Genomic DNA, 13,994 nt, shown 5'->3' on the forward strand with positions numbered 1-13,994 from the left:
GGATAGAGTCCTCGACGGTTCTAGGCCGCCTTAGTTGTTCATGAAGGCCATTGATATGACTCGGTGACAGTTCTGACAAACATGAAACAAAAATAAATAACGCTATTCAAATAACGGCTAATAACTGTTATTTTCGTTCAATATAAATAGATTTTATCAAATTCTTGCCAAGCCGCTCGGCCACCGTGGTAATATTAATAGTGCATAACTATATGTTACAATACTTCTTAGTAGTGAAAATGCATTATAATATTTATCTCCTTTTTTATGTAAGTGTTCTTGATACAGCAGAACTTCCTCACGTTTCGCCACTGTAGAGGATTAAATTACATAACATTTTTGCTCTTAATTTCCAGAGTTCGTGACAATATTGACGTCGAAAAACTAGTATGCAGAGCAAAGGCCGAAGAGAGATCCTCCCCCAGCACGCCAGTGTCCTTACGAGGATTTGCACAAGTTTGGAGGGAAAGAAACTCTTATATAATTCCTTACGGCACGCAAAACTGTTTCATAACGAAGTGTAATACACTATTTAACGTAAATAACGCTATTCAAATAACGGTTATTAACAGTTGTTTATAAAAAACGCGCTTGGTGGCAGTGTATACGTACATAAAATGTGTCTAGATGTTTCCACGTATTGAGTTGCTTCAATTGAGTTCGTTATCAAATAAGTAATCTAATTACCTAGGAATTTCAAACCCACAAAAATGAGGCTGATTATAAAATGTCATTCTCAAACATTATCGCCTAAATTAACTTATTTTAGTGATGGGAAAAGATAATTACTATTGAATACATTCAAATGTAATAAACTATCGAAATAAGACATAGGTCTGAAAGATTATTTACAAATCTTTAGCTATATTATTGTAGAGATGGCAGATTTAGATAATAATTGTCTTTTCTGTATTGGAGGAAACACAAAAATTCATTATCAATTCGTAAATGGGAATTGATTCCATCACTCACTCTGAAAGTACCACTAAAATCTATATATTTATATTTGTGAATGACATTCTAAATTGTGTCTAAAATTAGAGTCAATTCTGAGGTATATAACTTATTTTCAAAATTACAAATTTATTTGATAATTTTACAAAACTATTATAGATAATAGTATAATTCTTCATGAAATGTTAAATAAGTGACGCAATTATATATTTAAAAATTTAATTTATAATAGTCCTTAGAACATTCATTTTGCTATAATATCAAATGTAAATATTAATTTTAGAGATTGGGTTAGGGAATGCTACTTCAGAATCGACTCCATTGCCTCTAAAAAGTATCAATAGATTTTAGAGATCGACATATAAATAATCATATACCTAGTATCCCAAATCGAACCACTGTAAAATAACTCATTACTAATGACAATATTTTAGGTTATTGGGGCCAATTTTGAGGCATATCTGTAAACTTATCGCTAAAGGTTATATTTTAATTTGATAGTTTTACTATTTTAATGACCATCAAGAACTAAATTTATAATAATTTAAACTTAAATATATTATAAATTTTGTGTATATTGATCCATAGAGTAAATATTTCACTGTGATATCAAATTGAAATCTTAATTTTATAGATAGATTTAGAGAAATGCTTCCTCAGAATTGACCCCATTTTTAGCAAATTAATGTATATAATAGCAAATAACTTGTTCAATTAACTGCTATTATAACGTTAAAGAGCTTAAACGTCACAATTCATGTTAGTTCAAAACTTTTTTTTTAAATAGCGTATTTTATACTCACTGTGAATTTTATTAACGCTTTTCGTAGTATTTATATAATATCACAAGTAGTTTACACTAAAAAAAATGCATTTTTAGAAAAAAATAATTGTGACTTAAATTCTAAAGCACGGAAGGCAGGGTCGTCTGCAATCTGCCGATAGATTCATACAAATAATTTGATTTGATAAACATATATGTATATATTAGGACCATATACCACAGTGTAAAAATAGAAACTAGTTTTTTTTTTTTTTATATAGAAACAGCTTTTTTTTAATAACGCTAGCAGATGATGCCCCGCCCTATTAAAATGTACTAACTATACCTTATTAATTTTTTTTTATTTCTTTTTAAATGAAGTCCAGAAAATAGAGTCTAGATTAGATGGAAGTAATATTTTTGCCCTAATAAGGTTAATATTTATAATTAATTAAGTATCAGAATAATTAGCATCCGTTTAATATTTTAATATTATTAGAACAGTGAAACGGAACGCACTTTCAATGACACATGACATGTGGTGAGTATCGATAAAAAATCATGAATCTTCCATACTAATTTAAATAAAGTCTCATACAAAAGACTACAGTGATAAGAATGCTATTGTAATAATTGTTATTTAATTAATTTTATTTATTAATTAAATAAATTTTAAAACGATAATAATCTTAATTAAGGCAAAAATATGTCGAACAAAAATTATTAATTAACTTTTATTTATGATAATTAAAATGTATCACATTTTGAACTTGTAAATAATAGTCGTTTTTTTAAAAATTAACAATGAGGTCATTGTAGGTAATAATCCAAACAAACATCATATACTGTTAAAAAAAATTTGGTTGTGTCAACAATTTTATAACAATTGATAAAAAAAAATGTATAATTACAATCAACAATATAATCCTAGCGTCCTGTAGGTACGTATACACGATGTACGACTTTGTGTAGAGTTAGAGAAAAAAAAAAATTGTGCGAATTTTCATGAAATGGTTTCCGTTAGTCTTCCAAGTTGCGAAGGTTGACTGAAAAAGACGAGCCAAAAGTTAACGCAGTTCATTAATGTTACGTGGAATCGAAAATAAAAATATTTATAAAGATGTTAATTGAGAAGAAGATAAAAAAAATTATTAATAATAAGGTAATTTTATTCGTAAAAAAAAAGAAAGACGGCGGAGTTTTCCCAAAATTTATAATAGGCACACGAAAAGGGTACTCTTTATTCTAATGAAATAGTCTTTCTACATTTTGCTATACTCTTCAAGTAAGAAAAATGTTAAATTAACTGTTAGTGTCTCTTATCTTATTTATACCTATTTAATTTGTTTCACTTTATATAAGAAATAAGTAAATTTAGGGCAAACAATGCGAAAGATTTATATTGTGTTTAAAAAAAAAATTAAACCAATAATTTTTTTAACTCTCATATTATTTCAAAAAACTTTACTTATGTCAAAATCAAATATTCGAATAGATGTTTACAAGCACTTTTGAATTGTATTTTTTTTATGAGTACAGGGTTTAGAAAGTCGTTATCTGCTGAGACGAATCCGCAAGAAACTCAAGAGTTACTCTTTTAAATATCTGTTAACATTATATCGGAATACTTATTTAGTTAATTTTTAATCAATTTTGATATTTTTTTTCAACCCAGTAATACTTTATAATCTTAATTACAACATTGTGTAGTTAAATTCACTCGTATTAAATCGAATTCTGTTTTAAGTACACACAAATGTTTTAATGGTCCAAGCGCAGGGCCGTAGCTAGGCCCAAGTTTAAAATAAGGCAAGCAAACTTTTTAGAAATGCAGAAGCCATAATTAAGTGACTTTGAAAAAGCGAATCTATCTAATTTTCTTGGGGGCTTTCTTTTTAAGGTAGGGCATTGCCCTTAAATACTTCCCCCCTAACTACGGCCATGTCCAAGCGTCAATAAAATAAACCTATGATATAGGTAATTAATAAATAATAAAAAACAAAAAATCATATTTGGATAAATAAAAGAAAAATCTACAAACGTTTTTTCTATGCATAAATGTTAATAAAAGTAATACACTACAATTTTTTTTATTTGTAAGTAAGTAATTAGTTTTATCTATTAAAAATATATTTTATAAAAATGTTATGGTTCATTTAAATGTAATTATTTCGCTGTATAAATGCTGATATATATTTATAAATGGTTTAATGTTTGATGGGCTTCCTCTTGGTTGATTTACAAAATATATTTTCATATATTTTATAAGCTTACTATCATTCATTGCCATACTGTGACGTCATCGCATTAATTGCTCACGTAAATGAAAAAAAAAAATAGTTTTATTGACAAAAAAAAAAAGACAATAAAAAGGACAAAATATTTATAAAAGAGTATCTATTACATTCTATATTATAATTATTTACTCGACTAATTTAATTAATGTTCATTTATGAACATTCACATATCAGATAGTTAAGATATCAAATTGCATAGTCGTGTCGATGCAGCGGTTTCAAATCTATACTTTAATTATTTCATATATTTATTTAAGTAAAAAGTAAAAATTTCATTAAAAAGCATAAATAAATTATATTTTACCTATTATGTTACCTATTTATATATGCATAGTTAAAGAAAATTTTATTTAATATAATATATTAATATTACTGTTTATAATTATTCTTCTCCATCAGAAGGTTGCCTGGAAGAGATCGCTTTAAGCGATAAGGCCACCTATTGTTTTCTTACTGTAATATTTTCTTGTAATTGTTTGTATTTATAATAATTTTACTATTGTAATCTTTTGGAGGAAACAATAAATAGTATCTATCTATTTATAATTTAGTTATTATTATTAATTTAAACATAATTAAATGTTACAAATACATAATTACTTTTTCTTAAAGCAATTCTTTATTTGAACGCACTTTACGTTTTATATATTTACAGTATTATTGAAATTTGCTCTATTTTATTTTAATAAAAACAGTCATCAATTTTGACAGAATTATTAACTATAAAATTATTAACGTAAATCTTTTCGGTTAAAGAACAGATGTTATAACCGTTTTTTAAGTTACCCCACTGGATCGGCGACTGGCAATTAACAGAAAATTTACTTTTAATAATATATTAAATATTATTCATAGATAAATTATATTGTATATAACTAAATTGAGTCAAAGGTAAACTTATTTTTAATTTAAGTAAATAAATTTATATTTTATTATAAAATTAAATAAATTATCCAAAACACAATTGTTTTAGACCTTCCAATTAAAAATCTCACCATTATAATTACGTTGTTTTAGTACATTTTTTTTTATATATAATGATTATGTATTAGATTAATTTAAAACCTATTTATATAAAATCATGTACTATTTGTTCTATGTATTTAATCAGAGAAGTACGGTATTGTATATTTTAATGACCTCATAATTTATACCATAATTTAAATATAATAAACACATTTTACTGATAGATTTAGTTTAAGAAAATTATTGTAACTCATATCCATCCAAATTCACAAAATAAATCTTTGTTCCAATGCTTTGTCCGTGATATTAAAACTGCTGGACCTATTGATTTATTTATTTATCAACCGACTTCAAAAAAAGAGGTTCTCAATTCGATCATATTATATAATATATTTTTTTTTATATTTGTTACCTAACAACCTTCGTCATTAGTAAACCGATTTGGAAAATTATTTTTTTATCTGAAAGAAATAACGGTCAATCGGTTAGTCTTTTTTTTTTTAAATGGCAAGCAAACTGACTGTTCACCTGATAGAAAATCTTAAAGAAATATTATTAAAATTGATTCAAGAAATTTAGTTTTTGAATCTAATTTAGTTTTAATTTTTTATGACCTATAAGTAGTTATTATGTTTATATTTTATCTATTTTCAACCGACTTTAAAAAGAAAGAGGTTCTCAATTAGGTTACATTTTTTTATGTTTGTTACCTCATAACTCCATCAGTTATAAATCAATTTGGAAAATGCTTTTATCTAATAATATACTTACAGATCAGTCCCATAGAAATTTTATCAAAATCGGTTCAGTAGTTTGATTTTTAAATCAAAACAATTGATTTTGTCCCAATTGAAGTCTGAAACAATCTTTTATATATACTGTAATGATGTCTGTTTTAAATTTTGTTGATTTACAAAATGGCTATTTCAATAAATACAGGCGTCGATGTCTCGATTCGATACTAATTTATTTTGATTAATTTCTATCGTAAAACTAAAATTAATGTTATAATCATAAGAATTATGAATTAGTTTTATCATAGTGAACATAGCCAATGCAATATCGAACATAAAGTGGTAAAACATGAGCGGTATCATAGGCGTTACCGTATATCCTGTGAGGTCCGGTTACCATCAGATGAGTTGTTGGTGAACAGCTCGTTCGCTACTTTCGAACAAGTTGAATGGTTGTTAATATATTATACTGAATACATATATATATATATATATATTCATGAACTTACTATATTTGCCATTTCTACAATTGTTTCTACTTCATCCGTAAGTCTTCTTCCGCTGAAAGCGTCATGCTTTCCTTTTTGACTGGTCATGTCAAGGATAGGGGGAGGAATTTCTCGGTTCGTAACAGGAAACGTACTACGTATTGCCAATCCCAACGTAGTATACAATGATTGTAAAAATGTTAAGTATAAAATGGTTTACAATTGACAATGTCTTGACCAAACCAATTGAGATAAATTTTGAAAATATGAGCTATATTGCTCGTTAATCTTGTAATTCAGTTATCCGTCTCTGTTCATTTTTTTTTTAACAAAATAGACAAAACTATATAAATTCTTTATTCATTATCCGGACATTTTAAATGTGGATTTGGATTGAAATTGTGATACGATAAACTAGTTAAATGACTATAGTTTTTTGAGTTATTAAATATGTTTAATAAATTGTAAACTTCATAACAATTGTCATTAAAATGCATAAGATTCGATTAAAACAGGTCAAGTATTTTGTTATGTACATATATAAAGGACAAAAGATAGACAAACACTTATTTTATATAAAGTACTTTCGAAGTTATCAATAATAATAATAATATAAACACAATATATCTATCAAATGTCACAAGAATCATCTCTATTTACTATAAAATACTGTTTTCTTTTGAAATCGATTTTCGATAATTAAATCGATTTCATTATCGATTAAATTCACTCACTTCAGCAACTATCACAACATGTAACATTCGATTTTAATATTTATTTGTTTGCAATAAGAGTGCATGTGGTACTTGTATTGTCTCTGAATGGTTGACAATTTTTTATAGGGTTGCCAATAAAAATATTTAGATATAATTACGATTGATATTGTACGGTAGTTACGGTAAATTGTGCCTAGGCCGCCTTGTATTACAATAAATAAGAAGTGATCAAGTGGTAATCGTTTTTGGTACTCACCTGAAAAGAGGAGAAAATTAGCATGTATTTGCTAGAACCACTGCTATCGTTATAAAAATCTATTCTAAGTACAATTAATATTCATTTGCTCACGTAGCATAACTATCGATATACTTAAATAGATTTATATTTTATTTTAATTTTTTCTTATTTTCATTTGCAATGTTTCAACGTTATTCATGACTAATTAAGGATAATATAATAATATTAAATCACGTTCTAATGTAAGTGGCAACCCTATAGTATATTGAATGTTGGTACTGAATATGTTTGGACTGGCCATTTGTTGGTCAAATTATATGTAAAAAACAATGTTATATATATAAAATGAAGTTGTATGTATATGCGAGTTAGATATTCGATGTAACTAGGTGAATATACAAGCTTGGTATGAAAAAAAAAGGTTTTAATAAAATTGATATGTGAAATTGTATTATTTTTATATTCCATCTGTTACTAAAAATCATGTAGTTACCAGAGAGAGACTTTGTACAAAAATCGTTTGTTTGGGTACCTCTGTCCCATTCATGTTTCAACCGTAAAGCAGTGATATGTTTCGGTTTGGAGGGTGGGATGTGATAGTGAATTTACAGAGTATAGAGGAATAACACCTGAGTCCTCAGGAATGGCAACGTATGGGCAATGCATGGCAACATGATGAACGAAACAGTATACTCTGTTATGTCCATGGTACTGCTCATGTCTATAGGCGATGGTTACCACTTTCCATCAGGTGGGCCGTCAACTTGTTTGCCATTGTACGTCTCATAAAAAAATATTGAGTAAATTGTCAAAATCGTAAGATAATTGTCGGAAAGGGATTTTATTAATGTTAATCTAGCCACCCCATTGCTAGCAATATATCCTATCAGATTGATCTCCACGCTGTTTTGTCTCGAAATCTTGTTTGATAATTATTTATGGATTCGTTCCTCTAGACAACTAACCTGCTTTCACCCTATCATCTCTCACTGGTGCCCCGCCAGTATATACCGATAGCGCAGCCTGGTTTACTGTTCCATTATCATCCATTAAAAAACCATAAGTCTACCGCAGTGATGTCGAGTCGTTTGGTATTCGAATATTTTGAAAAATAGTAATTACAGATGACAAATATATTTTCATTTGAAAATTTAGCCTTTAAAATGAAAAAAAAAAAAAAACGAATAAATTCATGGACGCATTTTTTTTAAACGAAGTCAGGCAGCTCTTTCCATAACTTGAACGTTCATCGCTGGAAACATCATTGAAACCACGCTTAGCACAACCATCCAGAGTCCAAGGTATAGGAATGAACTACTCGTCGGTGACGACATGTAAAACATAATGGAAAAACAGTTTTAAAAAACTGTTTTTTAATAATATTTAACGATGTTGTGGCCATGTGTACTTAACAAATAAAATACTAAGATGTGTGATTAATTGTGATAAAATTGTAGATTAAACACAACTCGACCAGGTAGTGTTGCCAGATTGAGCATGTTTACCACAGTTCTGGGTATAAATTTTTCTAATGGAGAAATTTTGAAAAAACTGATTAAATAGAGATGGAAAGATGTTTTGGAGAAAAACAAAATTGTTGTGGATAATTTAGGGTAATTTATTTCAAAGTAAAAATTAGAACTGGAAAATTTTATTGTAATTGTAATGTTAAAATTAGTAGTGAGGGACGATTTTCTTTCTTTTGTTTCGCCCATAATGGCATTTTATTGGTACAGTGTAATGAAAAATGATTTAGTAGTATAAATTAATTAGACTAAACGATTTCTAGTAATATACCTTGCCTTGTTATCTACGTGTGATTTATCTCGATCTATTTAGTGTATTTATATTTATGTACTATTATTTAAATTATATATGTATGGTTATATAATTTGCACTTATTTTTATATAAATGATGTTTAGAATAATTTGTATTTTATTAGGTTACTTTCTTGTATCTACTGTGTCTGACTTGCGCCATCTACCTTTTTCTCTGTACTTATTTACTATTTATGCCAGGTTTTCTGTAAGAGATTGCTTTTAGCGATAAGGCCACCTTTTGTATATGCACATTTTGCATAAACACTCCATGTATATATCCCTTTTGTGCGCAATAAAGTGTTTATTATTATTATAAAAATAAACTTTGATCTTATGATTTGAGTAAAACTAAAAGAAACCGTATTTGAAGAGAAAATATTTCAAATTTAAGGCGAAATCTATAACACCATCTGGCAACACTGCGGGCAGGCGTCATGCGAATGTAGTATGGAGTGTGTAATATGCAAATGTATTCTGAAATTCAACCAGTATCACAGATATGGTCTGAGCACTATCATATCACACACGAAGATAAAAGTAAATATGGTTTATAGTATAATAAACTGCCTGCCTATTGTAAAAGTATTATATGTTATTGCACCTATATTTACTGGTGAACAACTTGTTAGTAATGGGGTCTAAAAGTCTCATTGCTAGCAATATATTAGGTCGACCTCTGCGCGGTTGCCTCTGAAAATTATCGTGGTTAATTCTTAATGAATTCATTACGATGGGCTAATTAACCAGAGGGTCTACTATGTTTTTCGAAAATTAGGATCGAATGAAACACAAATTTCAAGTTAAAACTACATGATACATACCGTTCAAAAATATTAAAAATGTTAAAATATCATTCCTTTAGACTTTTATGGTAGAATTTACGACAAAAAAATACGTTAAACTCCATTTATTGGGCCAATTTCGGTATTAACAAAAACACAAAATTGAGTCCGAAAATTCCAAATTTCATTTCATGGCAGACCCTTTGCTTTCATGCTCATAAATAATCTTTCACTGGTGCCCCGCCAGCGTAAAACAATAGCGCAGGTGGGGTTACCATTCCATTCTCACCCATTCAAAAGCAAACCTGCACATACTTATGCTTTAAATGTATAATATGAAATGGCAAACATACTTACAATTCATATACAGAGATTCTTAACCGGCGCCTATAGATCCGATAAGCTTCATAGTTATCTAAAAAGGAACGTTATACTCGTATCCTCTAGTGTTGTCAAGGAATAACGTTTCATATCTTCTCGTCTTTTGCATTGCCTGTCATTATCCTTTCAAATTAAACACAGCTATGCAAGAATAGTTTTTAGTGGTAAAATAATTTTTTTTAGATCTCTATCAACCAGACTTCACTTCACTTGAAAATAAAATTAGGTTATTACTGTATATTTGAATAATAAAAAAGAAAAGTAACGCATGTGATTTATAAAACAAAATAATACCATTCGTATTTCAACCGTAAAGCAGTTGTGTTTGCATGGCTGTGTTTTGAGTTTGAAGGGTGAGATATTGAATTTGCATGAATAATGCGTGAATTTACAGGGTACAGAGGAATAACACCTGAGTCCTCAGGAATGGCAACGCATGGGGGATATCATGGACGAAACAGTGTACTCTGTTATGTCCATAGTGCTCATGTCTATAGGCGACGGTTACCATTTTCCATCAGGTGCGCCGTCAGCTTGTTTGTCATTCTAAGTTGTATAAAAAAAAATATAAATAGTATCCATTATCAGGTAAAAGGAACTGGCTGATTGTCCCCGTGCAATGTGTATATTTTTTTACACACTTAATCTTTTTAAATCACATACAAATCATCTTTATTCAAACAGACTTGTTTACAAGTACTTTTAATTTGTCTTTTTTAATCTACTGCAGGGTTCAGAAAGTTGTTATCAGTCGAGAAGAGATCGCAAGAAACTCAACAGTTACTCTTTTAAATCTCTGTTAACATATACATATATTATAAGTACACGTATATTTATTTAAGTGATGACTATGTATATATATATATATATATATATATATATATATATATATATATATATATATATATATATATATATATATATATATATATACATAGTCATTAAAAAGCCCGTGCATGATCGACTAACACCATGCACATTTGTCATTCAGTAATCGTTTAGAATGTAAATAGGCTTTCTTCAATATAAGTCTTTTTTAATAACAATTTTGAATTTACGAAAAGGTAGTTTCAAAATATTCAAAATATCCCCTTTCTTACCAAAATACATCAATATGTATTGTTAATGGATGAACCTTCAAGTGCATGTTACAAGAACGTGTCCTTTAATAATTTGTAGATTTTAAATACGTTATACGAATAAAAAATCTGCCAGATATTTTTATTGTAAAAACCGTATTATACCTTATGTACATAGGTGATTATGTCTTTTGTTCAATATAATTATTGTAACAAAAGCTAAATAAATACTCATTTCACAATTTCATATTCTGACCCGGCCCTGACCATCAGCTTAACAAAGATCTTGAATAAAGCAATCTAAACCATCTCACAATAATGACACTGTTCACAATTGCGTGACATTGATCAATAAATTTGCTACTCTAGGTCCCTACGGCTTTGACCCAACTGCGTGATTGTATTCCATTTTATTGCATTTTTTAAAACATTCAATAGGTATGTTTATAAACTATCTAGGTGTCCAATTTATAATTTTTATTTATTTAGTCCTTACTAATATTATATATTGGTCACATTATTTATTTATTGGAAAACCAACAGCTTACAATTTATAGCTTAAAACAATAACAAATTATCCATATAAAAAGCCAGTAACAGGTTTTCACTGACTTAGCGATATAAATTTGTCGTGGCTAGAGTAATTATAAAATTTAAAAGGAAATAAAAAAAAATTAAAAAATTACATAAATAAAAATTACAAAAAAAAAATTGGTACAAAACGCGAATTTAATGCTACATAGTATTCTCTCCAAGTTAGAAAAACAAATGCAGTGATAACTATTGAAAATTGTAAATAAATCTTATTAATATAATAAAACTGGAAAAAAAAAGTTTATTCTCTTGGCCCCTCAACGACTCAATTGTTTTAAATGGAGCGAGATGTAGGCTACCTCCACATGATTCCCTTAAAAATCATTGTGGTTTAGATATTCTTAATGAATTCATAAAGCAGGCCAACTGATCTGCTTTCATTCTCACCTATGATCCTTCACCGGCGCCCCGCCACAGTATACTGGCTGCGCGAACCATTCCATTACCATTCCATTATCCTCCATTAAAGTATAATAAATTCATCCAATATGTGTAATAACAATTTTATTAGTTTTTTATTGTGAGTTTTTACGCCTAAATTATTACCTCTTTATGAGTTCTATTATTTAATTTTGAAAAATTTTCCAAACCAAAACGATTTCAATTCTTTTTTTTTTTTGTGATTAAGTTACGCGACTACCTCGACAATTAGTCAATTTTGGTTATTAATTTTACAATTAATAGTGTACAAAAGTCGATTGCTGAACAATAAAATCATTAAAAAGTCTTCAAAAACACCAGAGGGAGACTTTGTACAAAAGTAGATTGCTTGGGTACCTTTGTCCCATTCGTGTTTCAACCGTGAAGCAGTTGTGTTTGCATGGCTGTGTTTCGGTTTGAAGGGTGAGATATGGCGTGAATTTACTGGGTACAGAAGAATAACACCTGAGTCCTCAGGAATGGCAACGCATGGGGAGTATCATGGGCGAAACAGTATACTCTGTTATGTCCATGGTACTACTCATGTCTATAGGCGACGGTTACCACTTTCCATCAGGTGGACCGTCAGCTTGTTTGCCATTCTAAGTCGTATAAAAAAAAACTCGTGTATTAATTTTATTGTCATTTAAGATGCTATTTTCCTAGAAGAATAAAAAAACTGCTTGCTCCGTGGCAATATGTAGTAGTAGCAAAAATAAGCTTATGGTAGAAAATGCGTCACGCCTTATAAGTAACCAAAAGTCTCTTATATCACACAATACCATATTTCCTGACAATAAATCAACTCTCACGTCACACAATCCTATCTTTTATTACAGTCGGAAGCAGCGTACTATTTGTTTTTTTAAGAATTCTTATCATATTTTATAAAGTACCAGGAAATAATACCTTGATACAATAACCAAATATCGGCGATAAAAGTAACACGTATACTTATACTACAGTTACCGCAGATTGTTTGTTGTAACATTAACATTGGAATTAATATACGATTATTTAAGATAAACGAGTCTATTTGTCCTTCGTAACGTCATTGGAAAATATTAAAATGAAACAGATTTTATTACCTACTACATTATTTTTTAAATACAATTTGTGATGTTCTATTTGATGAATATTGGTAATCGTCATCTACAGACATGAACAAACAGCATGAGCATCAATGATAATCATAGTAGGTTTTATAAGCTGTCATTTTTGAGGAAATAAAAATGCCTCTGTACCTGATAATTTTATAGTTTGCTATAAGACGAAGTATGTATGTTCATAGCAGGTGTTCATAGGCTACGGTAACCACTTACCATCAGGTGGGCCGTATGCTTGTTTGCCACCCCCGTGGTATAAAAAAGTCTGAAAGTCGCATCAGTAATGGAGAAGTTGAGAAATAGTCGTTTGTCGTGGTAAGAGTATGTGATGCGCAGGAAAGAAAGGCGTGTTAAAAAAGACGTATGAATGTGGATGATTATAAATACAAGACCCTAACAGAGATTTTTTTTTTTATTCACGAATTATAATAATTTGAAATTTTTGGGAAATTCCCTAGAGAAAAAAAATACTGCAAACCGAATCACAGACATGTATAGCATATATACATGTATACATGTATAGCATGTATAGAAAGGTGAATAGGATAAAGATACCTAAGCAGAGGACTTTTGTATGAAATCTCCTTCTGAGGTACCCGTTTGTTACCGTTGTAGAATAGAAAAGTTAATATACTCGTATTATAACACTCGGCTT

The 13,994-nt window shown here is 28.9% G+C and overlaps 1 protein-coding gene across 5 annotated transcripts in view; it reads left to right on the plus strand.

Annotated features, from left to right (window-relative positions):
* Positions 1–7,607, plus strand: part of LOC113509494 (calmodulin-A-like) — a 175,573-nt gene extending 167,966 nt beyond the window's left edge. For all 5 annotated transcript variants that reach the window (XM_052897329.1, XM_052897330.1, XM_052897331.1 and 2 more), the window contains one exon: positions 357–7,607. In XM_052897329.1, the coding sequence (XP_052753289.1) occupies positions 357–388 (32 nt within the window). In that variant the 3' untranslated portion in view covers positions 389–7,607. The remainder of the gene's footprint in view (positions 1–356) is intronic.
* The last annotated feature ends 6,387 nt before the right edge of the window (positions 7,608–13,994 follow it).

The sequence above is a fragment of the Galleria mellonella genome, unplaced genomic scaffold (genome assembly GCF_026898425.1).
Source record: "Galleria mellonella isolate WM207_F2 unplaced genomic scaffold, CSIRO_AGI_GalMel_v1 utg36, whole genome shotgun sequence".
NCBI lineage: Eukaryota > Metazoa > Arthropoda > Insecta > Lepidoptera > Pyralidae > Galleria > Galleria mellonella.